Raw genomic sequence first — 19,119 nt, 5'->3', positions numbered from 1 at the left:
GTCGGACCGAGCGTGCAAGGACAAATGGCTCTGTAACTCCACCATTAAGCATAACTCTGGAGGAAGCCTCAGCACTGATGGTGTAGATCAATCGGGACATTCGGGTACCAAAGCCCATGGCCGACATGAGGTCTGCAATGAAAGACCAGTCCACATAATCAAATGCCTTTTCCAAGTCCAATTGGATCAATACCACTTCCTGACCGGAGTGCCGCGCATAGTCAATGGCCATTTGCACATTTAAGATATTATGCAGAATGTTGCGGCCCTTAATGAAACCATATTGGAGACGATGCACAATAGCTGGAAGGTGCTTGTGGAGCCAATTCGCCAGCACTTTGGAGTAGATTTTATACATGGAGCCCATCAAAGAGATTGGTCGCCAGTGTTGCAACTTTGACGGCGAAGGGACCTTTGGAATTAGTTTGATAAGGCCTTCTTTCCATGAGGAGGGCATGACCCCCGTTTCCCACACCTGCTGAAACATGGCCACCAATGGCTTCGCCAACTGCGTGGCCGAGGTCTGAAAGAATTCATTAGTGAGACCATCCCAGCCAGGGCTTTTATCATTCGGCAGGTGCAACAAAACGTCCATAACCTCGTCCTCGCAAATATCCGTCTCCAAAGCGGCTTGCATATCAACTGGAACCTGCTGGCGGACCAGATGATAGAAGACCGCACGGGCATGCGTAACCTGGCTAGAAGGCGAGGAAGAGGAACCAAGAAGATCCATAAAATAGTTTCTGCACATAGTGACAATGGTCTGCGGATCCGTAACCATGCGACCTTCCGAATCCTGGAGTCTGGTCATATTTTCGCGGGGCGGAGATGCATGCAAGGCGCGAAAGAACTTATGAGACTGGCAGGTGCTATCTTGCATTGTGTCCATCAAGTTGTGCAGCTTGGCCTGTTGATAAGATTTCAACTGAAACACTTGAATAAGATGGGCCAACCGCCTCTCCAGAGACAGCAGAAAATCATCATCAGGGGAATCCAGGAGCAAGGAACGGACCAAGGCCAGTAAGTCTTCTGCTGCATGTCGACGCCGGCGGCAAAGCGAGGCATGATGGATCCCATACTGGCAACCAACCCGCTGCACATTAGAGAGCAGCCTTGCAAATGAAGGCCAGCCCTCAGAGGCGAAGTCCAATAAGAACCTCTCAATCAACTGCTGCATATAGCCCTGGAAAACTGAATGCTTCAGATAAGAGGAGTTGAAGCGTAAAGGGAGCCTATCCAGGAATTGCACAAAAGGTGCAATAGAGTGTGCCCGCATCTCAAGCTGGAGGGGGAAATGGTCCGACAACGCATATTGCCGCAAGACCTTCATTTCCAGCATGTCGGGAAGAAAGTCATCGCCCTGCATGATATACATTCTGTCCAGCCGCGACCAGGTAGTTGCATATTGTGCGGAATGAAAAGTAAATCCTGAAAAAGAAGGGTGAAACCACGACCAAAGATCTTGCTTGAGCACGTGCAAAGCAAAAGAACTCCACACCCGGCTTTCCGGCGTATCCATTACCGAATGCCCTGAAGTGGACTGAGAAGAGTCGACACACATATTGAAATCTCCCATCAAGAATCCCCTTCGGCCGAGTGACATGGAGCCCTGCAAAGTGGACCAAAGATCCCGCCGGGATGCGGGATCATTCGGAGCATAGAGGCCCAACAGCCATAAAATCTCGCCTTCAAATAAGACTTCGATCACCAGAAAGCGGCCCTGCACATCATTCTTAACAAGGACAGGCTGATATTTCTCATGGACAATCATCAGCACGCCCGAATAGTGCGTAGCATGGGTCCCTGCATAAAACAGGCGGAATCCATGACAATCCATCACTTTTCCTGCTTCACCGTGACTTTTGTGCTCAACTGCACACAATACATCCCCCTGGTTCTCGTGCAAGACGGTCCACATGGCATGTTGCTTATGGCGAGAGCAAATGCCTCGCACATTCCACGTGGCTATCTTCATGTATCCTCAAAGACGGAAGTCAGGAACGAGGCACCTGCTGCCTCGATTTCACCTTTTCCGCGAGAGCATCCAGGACACCCTCATCCAGAAAATCAGCCAATACTGCAAAAGAATTCTGGCGACCTGCGTTGGAGGTAGAAGGGCAATCCACTGCCTTGGGAGCGGGGCGGGGATAACACCGATCCCAGGGTGTAATAACATTTCCTTTGGCATCGAACGCCAGCTTGGCAGGTGGGCCTCTGGGGCCGTCGGTATAGGCTCTCCTTGGAGACTGATTGCGGGGGCCCGACGGGGCCCTAGGACGCGGAGCCTGCTGTGAAGTGGCCATTTCTTTCCAGCGCGTATACGTGCGCACGGAATCCTGGGAAGCGGGAGGCCCAGGATCCGCCAAGCCTGTATCCAACTTTTTACCTTTTTGAGGACGTGCCTCAATCCAGTCAGTACGACGGGAATCCACACTTCGGACCTGTTGTTTGCCTTTGTCCATGACATGAGGAGACTGAAGGGCTTCCTGGGGCGTGGCATCAAGCACCATGTCGTCCTTGGGCAGCACAACCTGCGCATCATCCGAAGACGATTGCTTTTCAGGGCATTCGGCCATGAAATGCCCCAATTTTCCACATGAAAAGCAGTGGCCCGCAAAGTTGCCCCATTTTAAGCGAAAATACAAAGGATGCATGCCCGAACAATTGAGGCGAAGCCACGCGGGCCTTTTCCTGGCCGTGTCCCATAGCATGCATAAACGGCTGCGGTTCAGCGCCCTGAGGCTTGGGGGAACCAGCACTGTTCCCACAACTGCCATCGCATCCTTCAACATAGGCCAATAGACCGCCGGACAGTTTTCCACCTCTACCCACACCGGGCATTCGCGTTGAAGCAGACGCTGGAAGTCGGCCATGGGGCGCCATGGCACAACATGAACCAGGCGGCGATCAAAGAATAGCGGCAACTTGGACAGGAGCTCAGCGCGATGCGTTTCCGATTTCAGCAGGACCTCATAAAACCCGCGAGGTCCAAGGAAAATCTCCTCAACCGACTCCCCTTGCAATAGATGGTGCAGCCACTGGCGAATATGCGAAAGCATTGGGATCCTGCCAGTGAAGAAAAGAATAACTGCACGGTCATAGAACACCGAGAAAGATCGCAGGACTGATTTGGGGTCCACCGTGGCTTCCAGCACATCGTCCGTTCCCGCAACAGAAAAAGATTCGGTATTATGCTGGACATAATCGCCAAGTAGAGTATTGGCGAAGTCCAGCAAATGCTCCCAGTCGATTTCCTGCGAATCCACCGGATCAGAGGCCACTTGCGCATAGGAGCGTTCCGGAGGACTCATTGGCTCATCAGGCGTAGGCTTGGAGCGTTTGCCGGCAGGCGGCTGTTCAGAACTCGGCGGCAACTCCTCCGTGCATGGCACCATATCTTCCGGCTCCTCTGCATCGGAATCAGGGCCAAGGGCTGCCACCGTCCAGTCAAGAAAATCCAAATCCAGGCCAGCCATACTGCTGTCTTCACACAAAGGACGAACTCTCTCTCTCTCTCTCTCTCTCTCTCTCTCTCTCTCTCTCTCGTTGTCTCTCTCTCTCTCACGCGCTGTGCAGGTCCCACAGTCCTGCAAAATCAGTGCACCACCCGGCTGCAGCAACCGGCCGGACTGCAACGATGAACAGGACAGACACGCGCCGATGAACCGGGGCGCCGTGTAACGGGTCAAACACAGGAGGCGTAAACGGGGCTGCGTCAGTCCTGCACGCTGACGCAGAGCGGTCAACCACAGGCGGCGCACTCTGCACAGGTCAGCCGTCGACGGGGCAGGTGCCACGGGGTCAGGCCCAGGGCAGGCGTCGATGGTGCAGAGTTGAAGGGCACTGCAGGTACAGGCGACGAGCAGCGTTTAACCAGCAGGGCAGACGTCAGACGTCGACGAAGGCGGGCACAGCCAAGCGCAGCCGACGTCCGGCGAGCAGTCGTGGGACGTGGATGAAGGCGGGCGCAGGTCCAGACGACGGGCAGAGGCTGACAGGCGCAGGTACCAACGGGCGGGCGTATCTGCGACAGGCGTGGCGACGGCTGGAACAGGCGGGCGCAGCAGCGGCAGGCACGGACAGGTATCGACGGGCGCAGCACGGCAGGCAGCGGCAGGCACGGACAGGTCCCGATGGGCGCAGCACGGCAGGCAGCGACAGGCGCGGACAGTCGCTAGGTCACGGGGGTTGCAGGCCCGCCATCGATCCGGCTCTCTCTCTCTCTCTCTCGGCCTCTCTCTCTCTCTCTCTCTCTCTCTCTCTCTCTCTCTCTCTCTCTCTCTCTCTCTCCCTCCCCCCAATGTCTTTGCATATAAATGTATCCTCAAACATCTTACATCTAACCAGAGAGATCCATCGCAATTCTAAATCCTCATCTTTGTAGGTCTCATAGGTTGTGCACTGCCATGCAAGCCAGCATTCATGATGATCACCTTCCCATCTCTACACACTACATTTTCCCTCCTTTCATGCCTAAAGCACTCATGGCATGTGTTCATTTCGATGTGCCACTTCTAAAGGAGTTAGGTCCTCATTATCTTTTGCTCCACACATTATCTGAGGAGCGGAAGGTGGGACCACATTACATGTATTTTCTTGTGTAATCACAGCCCCCATCAGATGTAGACCACACAATGCCCACCATCCCTCCCCACCCAAAAAACCAGAACTCAAAAAGGGAATCATACATGTTGCTAGCCTTGGCTTTTCCTAAAACTTTGCCAAACACCAACACAACTGTGGAGCTACTCAGTTCTAATCATTACATTGAACCCCCATATTACTTGTTTTTCTCTAGCCACTCTTTTTATCACAAAAAGAAATGCAAAATATTTACAACATTTGCTATCCTAACCAGGATGATTATTGTCAACGTCATCACATTGAAATGCTGGATCAAGTAATCATCACTATACTACTGAATCCATCCATCAAGACTCTCCCGGTTTAGGAATCATTGAACAAAGGAAAAATCAAGCACCTACCCCGATTGAATTACTGACATGAAACTTACCACACTCAGAGAGAGCACTGCGACATTCATGCACGTCTCCAATGTACCGCGGTCAACATAATTGTACCTATCACTTGAGCCACTTGTCCCACCTAAGGGTGCAGCGGACCGTTTCTGAGGAGGGGAAATGAAGAACATCAAACACTCTGCTGCAAATACCATTAGAGAGAGCAGATAACTGAAATGCCATAACTACAATGAAGTGCAAAATTGTCCAGTGAACTGATTATAGTGTTTCACCTCCTTTAAAAAATACAGAGCATATCTATGGAGTAGTTGCTGAGCATCAGCACTTGATGTTCCAGCATACCTAAGTCCTGCAATCAAGGTTGGAATTGTAGGTTTAGGCAATCAGAAATCTCAGGAATACATAGAGTCCACAAAAGACAGAGCTCTAGGAACTCTTTTACTAGCAAAGTTGGCATCATTATTCTTGGAAAATACCAGAAGATATTGGTATTGGCTTCCAAGATCTAGATATGCAGAATTGAGCATCTAAACTCGTACTTATAAGGTGAATCATTGAGTTAACTATAATTTTTCACCAAATCTAACTGGGGTAATGCAGCATCACACCTTCTAGCTGTATATTGACACTTGGTTACCCAAAGGATGTATGTTGTAAGTAACTTTCACTGGAATAGATTTAAAAACTATAATATCTCTCAGCCTCTTGGTAACACCAATGAACATACTATATGGCATTACCAAGAAAGACAACACGGATTCCACTTGCCAGATTCACACCAATGCACAATATACTTGTTTACATGTGCAGTTGATGACCCTATTGTATGACTAAGTCCCTAGCTTCTTAAAGAGTGACTTAACTATTGTTTAGCTTAAATGCCTCCATCAAATAGCTAGGAAACTTAGATTCAAATCATACACTCTACAAGTCACTTGAGTTCAAGAAAACTAGCAACCTCAGCTTGTCTTTATTTTCTGCTCATTCTTTAATATCCAAAACTGGTCTCTATGGTTGAAGGGTGATCAAAAGAAGAAGGGTACTGATATCTTTTGAATTAGCTGCTTGTTGTTCTCCTCCTTACACAATTCCTTTCTCTGCTAGCAGCTAACACTACACAAACCTGATGTTGCATTCTGATTGAATAGCAACCTTGTGTAGCCCTTGGGCCTGCTACCTGAAACTTTGATTACATTTGTGTACATTGTTTTGTCTACATTTTCTAGTGGTCATGTACAGACTGTTCTTACTGTTCTTTGATTGTATACACTTAAGTTCACCATTCATCTCGAGTGGCTTAGTGACACATCTTGTTGTTTGCAGCCCGCATTTCATAATTTGGGGCTAGGTATTGAAAACCACAAAGACGTAGATGGGGGAGAAAATATGTGGTGATGTCATACTTGAACCTTTTCCTTTTCCAAACAAGTGTGCATCCCCAATACCAACAATGTCACATGCAAAATTATACCAAGACACATGCATCCTCATCTTCAGCATCATTACTAGTGAACCATTCTCTATCTGGAGTGACATGAAATGACACTCCAAAAGCCAAAAGCCAATTTTGTGACATGTCATTATCCATGGGAACCAAGAATGCATCACCAAAAGAGGAATACATACAAAACATCTCCATCATCACGGCTACATGCATTACTCTACTTTATCTTTGTCTTGCTCTTCTCTTCCTTTTTGCCATCATCTTTATTTTACTTTTTGCCCTTTTGCTTATTCTTCCATTTTTACCTATCATTCTTAAATATCATTTCTTATTACAAAAGAAGCATTCCATATCCTTTTTAATGCGAGACTTACTCCTTCACTTGTCTCTCATGAGAGCCTTGGCATTTGACCCTCCTCTCACAATGGGTATAGTAGAGCTCTTTGACCTTGCATTGTTATTTCTATTCGCCTCTTCTATGAGCAAATTGCTCTAACCATTAGCACTCATAAAACCACCTACAAGTATAGAGTAACTAGTGACTATCCTAAAACTGTCCCAACTCTCAAGCAAGGTGACTAACAAGAACATAGCCTTAACTAAATCATGAAAAATAATCTTTTATGATGTCAATTGGCTGCAAATGGTATTAAACTCATTGAGATGATTAGACATCGAAGTCCCCATCCCCATACAGAGGTCAATGAGTTTCTTCAACTAGTATACCTATGAGGCAACACTTTCTTTCTGATATAAATCACAGCTTTTTCCATACACCATATACACCACCCATTGTGTCTTTTACATTAAAATACACCAACTTTAAGAGTGCCAATATAATAGTGGAATGTACCAACTTATCCATTTCTTCCCATACATCTACAACCATGCCCTCAAGCTTAAGACCACTACTATGTCTTTTACATTAAAATACACAAACCTTTAGATCTCCACTTGATCTTGTATCCCATAATGCAATGGGGATTGCAAAACCAAGTTGCTTATCTAAAAGAGAAATCATTTTTTTGTAACTCTACCTTCCTTTACTGGGAACTTTTGGTGGTTCATGAAAAGATAAAGCGAAGAATATTATACCCAAAGTGCAAACCAACAGAAATGTCTGGACCAATGCTTCCATAGATTCATGGCATAAGATTATGGAAAGAACTTTTGTACTACTAAAGGGAAATTTTGGTTCTTTCTTTGTTATTCGCCAAACTATCATAGACATAATAGAGAAGCTTGCTAACTCATCCATTTCTTCCCATACATTTGCATTTATGCGCTCGGGCTTAACACCATTGCATTTGATTGGCTTTATTTGCTTCTTTTAAATCAATACATTATAGATTTGCTCTTTCCAATTTAAGAAATTTCTATAATAGTGTAATAAGATAGGCCTAACTGCTGACTATAGTTAACTAACTAGATTTAACCTATCCAACTTATTTATGAAGTCAGACATGGCTAGGGACAACTAGCCTGCAGTTGTTAGTGTTCGTATAAGTTGACATTGGCTCTCCACATTTGAACCATTGGAATCTCCATCAAACCTCAAATGACTAGCAAATGCATCATTACTATCAGAACCTTTCTTATTTCCTTTGTCTATACATGCAACACTTGTAGATGCACCTGCAAATATGGAGTTGTTCCTTAGTCTCCCACACCAAAGACTAACTGTAAATAACCCTCTCCCAAGTGAGTTCAGAATAACCAATGCTGTTATTTTTTATGAGATGAGCAATTGATATGCGGCTAGTGGCGATGCATTGGATGATGATCGTGATCATGATAGTTATGTGTAGAAAGAAAAGCAAGAATCATATAGCCTGAGTGGACCAAAAGCATCATCCGCTACTATATAAGTACTCACCACAATGGCAAAGACCATACCAAAATAGCCCGAGCACTCTTCAACACATAATCTTTTTGAAATTATTTTTTGGAATTTTCAAACTATTAATCTCAAGCAAAACAACCTCCAAAACACAAGTACCTTGTTTCTATAGTATGGGCCTTAGTTTTTGTGATAAAGTACATGCCCTATAGCTTCCAAGAGACCCAAAAAGTGACAAGAATGGAAGAATAGCACAATGCCTCAAAATTCATCAAGTAGGTTATTTTTATTACAAATAACCCCCTAGAGTATCTGGATAAGTAGCACAACCCATAGACATCACTATCCTACAAAAGCATTAAGTGTCTCTCCCTTTTCTTTTCTCTATTTTACGTAAACTATAGCAAGCCCCCTGCTTACATCCCCTACTTAAGCCCCATGCTTTCGCAAGCAAGCCCTCTACTTCCAAATGGCAAGCTACCCCCTTGCTTCAACAAGGCATGTACTTCCATATATCAAAAAACATGTTCCAATATCTCTTTCCAAGCATCTGAAACCAAGTTGTTTTGCTTCAAATCCAACCACTAATGGACTGCCCAAATGTAACCAAATTGGACCATGCAAGCTCTCCTATTGAGCCTCAATGGTTCCTTAAGCTAGAATACCTGTTTGACTAAGATGTACACATCAATTATGAGAATAGTATCTCTGTCAAAATGCTGACAACAAGAAAAAATATTCCAGGAGAAGCTCCAATCCTTCATCTTTCCAATGAAGCTTAACTTCTTACAATCCTCGCCCCATGCACAAGCTCCCATGAACACAGCTCTAATACCCATTGATAGGAAAGCAATGGTGGCATGCAGGGTAGAAGCTATGAAGTGCAAGAGAATCGAGAGAGAGAAACACGCACTAGAGTCTATAGGGTATAATGAATCACACTCTTATTCTTTGTTATCTTCACTTATATATAACTGTACAGCGTATACTTACATAAGGTGTGCCAGCTTGGCTATTGGCCATTGGCCTTTAGCCCAACAAGACACTCTATAGAAAAAAACCCCATGTTTTGCATAGAAAATGCTAAGAGTCTACAAACACAAATAACACAGTGTGAACTCAAACAAAAACACAAAGGCAAAATAAGAAACTAATGAATGAAGGATTGTGAAATGAATGAATGAAGGAGGATGATACACCCGAAAGAGTGCTCAAGATATTGAGGCATCCAATTGTGGCAAACCACCAATGTCAACATAGAAATCTAATGCAGAGGAGTGAAGACATCAAAGCAGCAAGCTAGATATCCAAATTCAGTAATCTCTGAGGCAGCCAAAAAAAAAAAGATACAGCAAGTAACCACCTGAAAACAGTCTTTAGTAAACAGTAAGAGCAGCTAGCTGAATTGGCAGCAGCCGAAGAGGTGCCCCATAGTCGCCAAAAACATGCTAAAGTAGGAATGTCCCGCCAAGCTAATACAGCCGATAGTATGAAAAAACAAAAAGACAACAGCAGCTTATGTGTATAGTATCGAAGAAGTTGGCAACTGTTAGCTCAACACACTATGTAGACGGTAGAGAGAGAGAGAGAGAGAGAGACAGAGAGAGAGAGAGAGTGTGTGTGTGTGTGTGTGTGTGTGTGCGTGTAGACACAGCTCGACACACAATTAGATTTAAAAGTGTCTAAGTCAAGTACAAAGTACAACCCTTAGACCTTACACTGTGTAGACAGTAGAGAGGGAGAGAGAGAGAGAGAGTGTGTGTATGGGTCTGTGTGGACACAGCTCGACACACAATTAGATTTAAAAGTGTCTAAGTCAAGTACAAAGTACAACCCTTAGACCTTAGGGTTGTGTAAGTGCCTTAACGTGCACTCACACCCGAAAGTGTGTAAAGTGAGTAAGTGACCCAGCTATGTCACATAAACACACAAATAGAGAAGAATGAAACTCCAAGAAAAAACCTCTTATACAAAGAGTAAAAGTGCCAGAGTGTCCTACTACGGATCACTAACACTCCCCTAGAGTGAAAAGTTATCAACATACAAGGATATCCACCAAAGGAGATCAAATTTAAAGCATTGTGAAATGCTTCAAATTTGTCGTCAGGAACAGCTTTGGTGAAGATGTCCGTCACATTGTTGTTGGTACGTCAATAGACAAGGTTGATATCTTCTGCATATAGCCTCTCTGGAAAAAGTGATAATGTATCTCTGTATTTTGTGCGTGCATAAAACAGTGGGTTCCATGCCATTGCAATGGCACTTTGCATGTCAGTAAACAAAAGAAGTAGGCTGCGTGACAGATAGAACAAGATCAACGAACAAATGTCTCAATCATACACATTCAACTGTAGTACTGAAAGCTGGCATGTATGTAGCGTCACAAGACAATGTGGCAACACTAGATTGTTTCTTCCTAAGACAAGAAATGCAAGATGAGCCGAGTAAGAAACAATTTCCACTTGTAGAGTGATGTGAATCAAAATCACCAGCCCAATCAGAATCACTGTAACCATGGAATTGCAACCAAGGTTGCCCACGTCTGATGGATGGGTCAACCCGTCCAACATGTTCTGTCTAGTCCAACCCGTTTGATGGCTTCATTGTGTCGGTCAATTGCACCCCATCCAAGGTCAAAATAACTGTTTGGTGTCCATTTTCCGTGCTTTTCCCTTTTGCTTTCTCCAATAACTCTCACTTATCTACCACCTAGTCTCCTCCAATAGCTCTCCTCTTCTCTCTCTGCACTCTCTCTCTCTCTCTTTTTTTCGTAAACTCTCTCTCTCTCTCTCTCTCTCTCTCTCTCTCTCTCTCTCTCTCTCTCTCTCTCTCTCTCTCTCTCTCTCTCTCTCTCTCTCTCTCTCTCTCTCTCTCTCTCTCCCCCCCGCGGGAAGATAATTGAATTAAGTAGTAAATATTTACATCAGACCATCAGGTCAACATTCTCTCTGTATCTCTTACTTTCTATTACATCAGACCATCAGGTCAACATACTCTGTCTCTCTCACTCTCTCTCTGTCTAATATTTACATGAGGCTTGCAAGCTCTGAGAACAACCTATTACTTGAATAATACTAATAGATCACACAGAAGGAACAGCTGGAGTAGAGCGAACAATCGCAGGCCAAGGAGCAGCAATATTCGGAAGAACCAGGTCAGCTGACATCATAGAGAAGATTTGCCATAACACTATTCCACGCACGCGAGCCACATGCCCATGGATGCCTGATGTTGAATCATAAATGCAAGCATTGTGAGTACGCCATATACGCCACAAGGCTGTCCATCTAAGGAAATGAAATAGGCATGAACAATCTAAACTCAAAGAGGGCATACAGGACATATTTCCCATAATCCACGAAGGAACCGATAGGTGGTGCCAAGACACCGATGACCACACACGGGAAATGAAATTCCAAACCTATCACACAATAGGGCACGAGACAAAGAGGTGAAGCAATGTCTCATCACACGTAGTGTAGAAAGCACAACACCCAACAGAGATCTTTCGAGCACGGAGCACTTCTCCCGTTGGAAGACCCCCAATGAGCAACTGCCACATGAACACTTTTCCCTGATACCGGACCTTAGACTTCCAAAGCTAGATAGATCTTTCCCGCCACTTCTTTTTACTATCCCTACGATGCCATAACCTATTCACTTTCCCCATGACCCATCTCTTGGCTTCCACCATCTGATGATATATTTGATTAGCTGACCTTTTCCCAAAATCATCAAGAAGCACAAACATCTAGTCATACCAAGGATCCAATGGCTATAACGCAAGCAAAGGAAAGAAACTCTGAAGACTGTCCTGTATGAATGACCGAATGTCCCTGTATCCACGAGGCACCCTAAAATATTAATGAATACGCCTAAAGGAATAAAGACAAGGCTGCTCAGGAATAACACCATCACGAACTGTCTTCAACCCCAGCCTAGCCATCCGATTGAACTTCTCGCTGCAAATCTTTTTCTGGCCAATCCAACAACCTTGAGAAAGCCAGTATTTAGCCTTGCAACGAATTTCCCTCTTTATCTAAGGGACGCCAAACAGCAAAACAAAGCATCTCCTACCAAGAAGCTATCAAATGAGAAAGGAGAAAAGACTCGGAGACCTTTAAAGGCCTCGTAGAATTAAGCGCATGCCACCAGGAAGCATGAATAACCATGCTACCATGAGAGATGCCAGTCTTTTCTATGAAGAATTTGGCAATGTTTGACCAAGGATGACACTGAATACATAGACTCTGCAACAGGAGTAAACTCAAAGCGGGCCATATTCAAATTAACATCTAGCAAAGCTGCACCCCCCATCCTTTTCGGAGTGGTTATAGGCTGCTAGGAGATCCATACCTGCCGCAAACGATTGCCTTTCTTTTTCCAAAGCATAAAACTGATAGGCTAAACGAATGGATCCTTAGTCCAAGGAAGCAATGGCGGAAAGAATGAGATCATACTGATCATAATGCATTGAGCCACTTTTAGTCTAATATGTAGTGGCAAACTCTGGGATTGCCAGTACATGAATTCGGGAGGCCATCCAATTCCAGCAAGACTCGGGAAGCAATCTCCACACCAAAAGGATATCCCAAGTGTCTGGTTATATTACCCCTTGTGATCACAATTCCATTCCATCCCAGGGCCTACAGATCATTCTCCATACATAAGAGAAGGATGGATCCCTGAGTATTAATGTGAAGACCCGATGCCAAAGCAAAAAGGTGCCAGGCCACCATTGCCCGATTGACATTAATACGAACTGCCTTGAGGAACATAAAAGAATCATATGCCAAAGATTCACCCACCAGCTCATCACCGCCAGGAAGAGATAAGCCAACTATCTCACTATGAGCTGCCAACTTATCAAATAATGAGAGCATTGGGTGAGTTACCAAAGCAAACAGGAACGGGCTAAGAGGACAGCCTTGCCGAAGAGACTGAGATAAGGCAATTTCATCCTTAATCCCTCCATTAAGAGCAATACAAGCCACAACACCTTGACTGATAGTATCAACCAGAGACATCATATGGGGCCCAAAACCCATTGTAGACATTAACTGCCGCAAAAATGACCAGCTAACATGATCAAATGGCTTCTCAATATCCAGCTGAAGCATAACAACCTACTGGCTAGAAGCTTTGGTATAATCAATTCCCAGCTGAACATTCAAAATATTGTGCATTATATTCAGACCTTTCATGAAACCATATTGATGTGGATAAACAAGGTGAGGAAATACTTTCTACAATCTGTTGGCAATAATTTTGGAGAAGATTTTATATAACGATCCCATAACTGAAGTGGGTCTCCACTGTTTCAAAGAGGTCAGAGAAGGAACCTTAAGCAACAACCTGATGACAGCAATCTTCCAATTTGAAGGCATCATACCAAAGTTCCACACCTGCTGACACAAGCCAGTTAATGGGTCCTTAAGCAGTTGCACATGGGCTGAAAACAACTCATTAGGAAGCCCATCCCAACCTAAACTTTTCCTTCGAGGCAAGTGACACAACACTTCTTCCACTTCGTCTTTAAAAATATTAGCCTCCATTAAATTCACCCATTCTGGTTTGACATGATTACTAACCAGGTCAAAAAATATATGTTCGAGTTGAGAGAACAGCTTCGGAAAGAATCTCTTGCGGACCCAAGAAGGCCCCACAAAAGTCAACACTCATCCGAATAATGAAGGCAAGATCAGTTACCATATCATCTTGCCCATCCTTTAAGCGCACAATATTCTCCCGTCCATATTTTTTATGCAGACGAGCAAAAAATTGATGAGTTTGATAGCTGTTATCATGTAAAGCTTCCGGCTTTGGCCAACAGTTTGTATTTTGCATATTCCTTTTCCTAAAGAGAATGAACCCTGCCTTTCAACCATTCAATGCATGTGAGCAAGTCATCATTCGAATCCCCAGTTTGACAAAGAGACAAGGAATGAACTAATAAGGATTGAGCATGCTGCAATTCAGCTCGAAACAAGGAAGCATGTTGAATACCATATTGTCGGGATAACGCTTGCGCATTATCCCCAAAAACCGCCCATGGTTCCATCCCTATAGATAGGACCCTCCAACTAAAAGAAGCTATCAGTTGTTGAACACCTTCCAAAAATTGATTGTGCTGCAAGAAAGATTGACTAAACCAATGAGGCAAACGGGCAAGGAGAGTCTGTAATGCATGAACAAGTCTGTAATGAGGCAAATGGGCAAGGAGAGTCGACTATCGGAGCACGCGAAGATTGGGGTTTCATATAAAACCTCGGTCCTCTACGTTGAAAGGTTTCAGTGATAGGGGGCGGCGGAGGATGGGCAAGAGTGGAGCAAGAATCATGTCTTGCATTACAACGAACCACTATAACCGAGGAATCCTCCTGAAGAGGCTAATTCCGCCCACCCGCGAGCGAAGCACGCTCCCTATCACCATGGGAAACGTCCTTCTTGCCTTCATTACGACCATGTTGGTAAAGTTGCTTAAGATCAGCCACGGGCTTCTGAATCATCTACTGAGGAAGGTGGTCTTGCATTTCCATATCTGGGTCAATAGGGCATTGCCCTACCTCCATATTTTTGTCGCACTCCGAAATGAAATGGCCCAACTAGCCACATCTGAAACAGTGTCCTGCAAAAGTACCTCATTTCAACTCATACACCAACGTTTGTAACCCTGAAACCTCAAAACGAATCGAGGTTTCCCTATATTCCAAAGCATAGATGCCCTATTCGGATTGCGAAAAGCCAGTCGAGGTTCCACCAAAACCTCCCCAATGGTTCTCAAAACCAGAGGGAGTAGTCTCCAAAGATGCGCAAGGAAATCCACCACCTGTACCCAAATTGGGCATGCCTGTCTCAGCACCTCCTAAAACTCAGCTATGGGCCTCCAAGGAACCACATGAACTAGTTGCCCATCCATAAACAAAGGAATGCATTGCATAATAAGATCCCGTACTTCTACAGAACGAAAAAGAACCTCAAAGAACCCCTTTGGGCCATCATAAATCTCTTCCACCAAGGGGACCTGCATATGCCTTGAAACATCTTCGGAGCACTGTTCAAAACTGGCAAGCATAGACTGCAACCAGGCACGAATTCTGGTGATCAAAGGAGTGCTTCTAGTAAAATGAAACATGGCTACCCTCTCATGAAAAGCAACTATCTGTTGTAAAACCAGGTCGGTTCCCATGACTGCAACTACTTGATCCCCATCCAGTAGTGTGTTAGCTTTATCCTCATTACGATGGACATAATCTGACGTAAGATGATTGGCATTGGCAAGCATGAACTATAAAGATCCATCGGGCTATGAACACGAAACATGAGCCTCTGGCTGAGACAAATTTGGGCCCAAGACCGGTTCTTCGACTGATATCCTACGACATTTTTCCATCTCTTCACTATCCTGCAATGGCTCGAGTTCATCAGCCGAGCAATCACCATCCAGATCAGCAAAGTCTTTGTCATTCGCTTGCCCAATCTGCTAATCGAGAAAGGCCATATCGATGCCATTAGATTCCAAAGCCATAATGTCGCTTTCCATTTTGTTCGCTCGTAGGAGAAGTCCTCCTTAATGAATCAAATCGAAGGTGCATGCAATGTCAAGGCAATGCAGATGGTGTCAGAAATAGTGCAACCTAGGCATCGAGTTCTGTTAATACAAGGTATTGTGTATCGAGCCGAGAAAGTATGAATAATAATAGAAGCACACAGGGAGGCAGCTAATCGAAACTCTATGATCTTCTGCTGTCTCTTTCTCCCTCTCTTGTTCTCTCCATCACTCTTTCTATCCCCGTCTCTGTCCAAGACAGACGCCCTATCAAGCCATGAACTGCTCATTGTTCCCCAACCTATCTACGTTAGTACTGAAGATTGTGCTTCTTGGTAAGGAAGCTGGAACAGAGATCGTGCCTGACAGTCGAAACCCTGATCCACAAGTCCAACGCTTGACACTTCATGGGATGCCTAAAGAGATACTGACACCCGACGCCTCATACCTTATGTGTGACGGGAAAATGACACCTAACTCCTCACTCCTGACGCCTAATGCGAGATGAGATGCTGATGCGAATGACGTCGGACGCCTGACGCGCCTCTTCGTAAAAGGTAATTGTATTAATTACGAAAAAAGGGACAAGGTTACATGATTACAAGATACACGATGGCTCTAAGCCACCGTGTGTGAACTTGTCAGTACAAAACTCTCTCTCTAAGTTACAAAAGTCATGGCAAAGACCCAGAGGAAATTGCCATATGCCAAGGAAGCAAGTCCTCCCGAGGGAACAAGTCCGAGTGCCGAATGAGATCTATCTGCCAAAGCAAGAGACCTTTAAGCTGGGCAATGTGTCTTGGTACATTAGAGGCCAAATCAAAAAGAAAGGCATTCCGAGTGGTCCAATTGTGCCAGCATCCCCAGTATCTCAAAAAGTGGAATAAGATCTTCATATGCAACTGTGGCGGTGTGGGGTATTTTGGCCGCACGAAAACCCAATCGAAAGGGGTTAGAGAGGACCGCACCACTGTACGCCAAACCTGTGACAAGAGCGACCAGATATTCTTGGCGAGCGAGCAAGAAATAAATCGATGTCGGGCCGATTCCACAGTAGTGGTACAGAAGAAACAATTGCCAATCGAGATTCGACGCTTGGAAAGGGCCGAGGCAGGAAGAAGACCACCAATCATCACCCGCCAAAGAAAGACCTTACATTTGAAAGGTGTCTTATTCATCCAGCCCTCTCTCTCTCTCTCTCTCTCTCTCTCTCTCTCTCTCTCTCTCTCTCTCTCTCTCTCTCTCTCTCTCCACGAAAATACTCTCCCTTTCCCCCATCTCATTCATCCTTTCTAGTATCTACTCACTTGACTCTTAAGCTTCCCACTCTCTTTTGCACTTACTTTTGAGTAAAGTCTCTAAATATTTTAATTTCGAACATAGTAAAGCATTTAAATTGCATGTATTTTTTTTCATGGGACGTAGCAACATAGATCCAAGATTTATTAGTATGATTAGTACCGTACTAGTATTGAGCAGTACTAATCGGATGCCATCGAACATAACCCAGATTGCAACGGTCTCCCCTTGAGGAAAAAGCAACCAAGAGTCCTAGTACCCTGCATGTAATGAAAAATATGTTTCACAACTTACCAATGTGTCATGTGTGGGCTATGCATATATCTGCTCATGGATGAAACTGCAAACTAAATATATGGCCTTGTCTTGCATAATTAAATGAGACATCTCAATGTATTGTATGCATTGGCTATTCGTTTGTTTCTCAAATATCTAAGATTATCCCATAGCCATCGATGATACACTCTCATCCACCTCAACCCCTCTCACATCAGACCACAAGCCAAGCAGGATCAAAGCCAACCTACTACCACTCTATGCGCCACTTGCTCCTAAGTCACCTCACTCTTGCACATTGCTGCCACCTAGCCCCTACACACTAGTTCCCTATTGCACTAATCACCATTGAGAAGTTCTAGGTCGTCTACTTCTCAATACGGAAGACAAAGACTTGCTTTATTCTTATATGAGAAGGCACGTGGAAGGGCGTGTCCATTGAAGAATCTGAGCTGTAGCACCTAAGAAACGCGTTTCTTTGAATTTGAAACTTACGAAACGTTTCTTAAATTACGAAACGTTTCTGAGAGTACAAAACGTGGGCATTTTTTACTTTTTTTATTTTTTTGGTGAGTTGGAACCCAAAACATTATTTTTTTGACAAAAACTAATGGGCAATGTTAAACATGATGATGATGATGTGTAATGACTCGTGAGGGCTTTGTTTAGTTATTGGACTTTGCCAATCTAGTATCTATTCTTGTCTTGAGCTTTGAATATTATACGACTTTAGTCTCTTTTATGAGTAATTTATAATATAATACAATTCATTCTTAATTTTGACATTTTGTCGGTTTGTTTTGAAATGAGAATCATGATGTTGCAACTTGACTCAATCCATATTATAGATAAGCCATTTACATGTTAATTTCAATTTTCTTTGTATGATATGTATGAATCATAATGTTTGAGTTTTAAACCATAGTATAGCTTGTCCAAAGACTAACTTTGACATAAGTGACAAGTCAATAATGGATCATGGATATGTAACGTATAATGTATTATTCTCAATTGACTCTATTATCACTCAAGCTCAATTAGCCATTCTTTGTTTAAGAGAGAGTTTCATAGAGATTTAGAACCTCTTTTCCCATTGAAAACTAGTAAAAATCCCTATATAAAAAAACTTGTGTTTCTTATTTTACCCCCTCTTGAAAGAAACTTACGAAACACGTTTCTGACATTTCATTTTTGACGTTTCTGGCTAGTATGATCCGAGCACGTTAGAGACAACTTGCAACTTCATCAAGTTTGGCTTGAGAAAAACGAGACTTTAGCCATCATCTAGAGCATATGTATGAATGTCAAACAAATCATTGTTATCATGCAAAGATAGCTTGAGTCTAGTCTCCATCAGTGTGCAAATTGGCTTGCAATCCTAGAAGCCAAATCTCTCAAGGAGCTTACCAATATATCTGGAATATGACAATCCAATGCCTCTAGCATTATGAATAAACTGAATGCCCAAATAGTAATGCAAAGGCCCCAGATCTGCATTTCAAAAGTTTGCTACAATTTTTTCATGAATGCTGAAATCTGATCAGCATGTGTCCTTGTGAGCACTATGGACCTAGCTCCTCACAACTAGCAAATACATCGATGATAGCATTGTTCTTCTCTATGAAAGTGAATAGCAACTACCTCCACGTCCGATTGCTTTCTTGTAAGAGTGCATTCCCCATAAAAGCATTCAACCACACATAATAATCACATATTTGAATACCCAAAA

At 44.0% G+C, this 19,119-nt stretch overlaps 1 protein-coding gene across 3 annotated transcripts in view; it reads right to left on the bottom strand.

Annotated features, from left to right (window-relative positions):
* Positions 1 to 19,119, bottom strand: part of EMB2771 (E3 ubiquitin ligase) — a 185,362-nt gene that overhangs the window by 57,480 nt on the left and 108,763 nt on the right. For all 3 annotated transcript variants that reach the window (XM_087700997.1, XM_087700995.1, XM_087700996.1), the window contains 2 exons: positions 5,255 to 5,331; positions 5,015 to 5,128 (listed from right to left, as the gene is read on the bottom strand). In XM_087700997.1, the coding sequence (XP_087557123.1) occupies positions 5,015 to 5,128; positions 5,255 to 5,331 (191 nt within the window). The remainder of the gene's footprint in view (positions 1 to 5,014; positions 5,129 to 5,254; positions 5,332 to 19,119) is intronic.

The sequence above is a fragment of the Lygodium microphyllum genome, chromosome 19, assembly GCF_053477565.2.
Source record: "Lygodium microphyllum isolate KBCC chromosome 19, Lygodium_microphyllum_v1.1.10, whole genome shotgun sequence".
In the NCBI taxonomy this organism is placed as follows: domain Eukaryota; kingdom Viridiplantae; phylum Streptophyta; class Polypodiopsida; order Schizaeales; family Lygodiaceae; genus Lygodium; species Lygodium microphyllum.
This window is presented reverse-complemented; position numbering and strand designations above follow the sequence as displayed.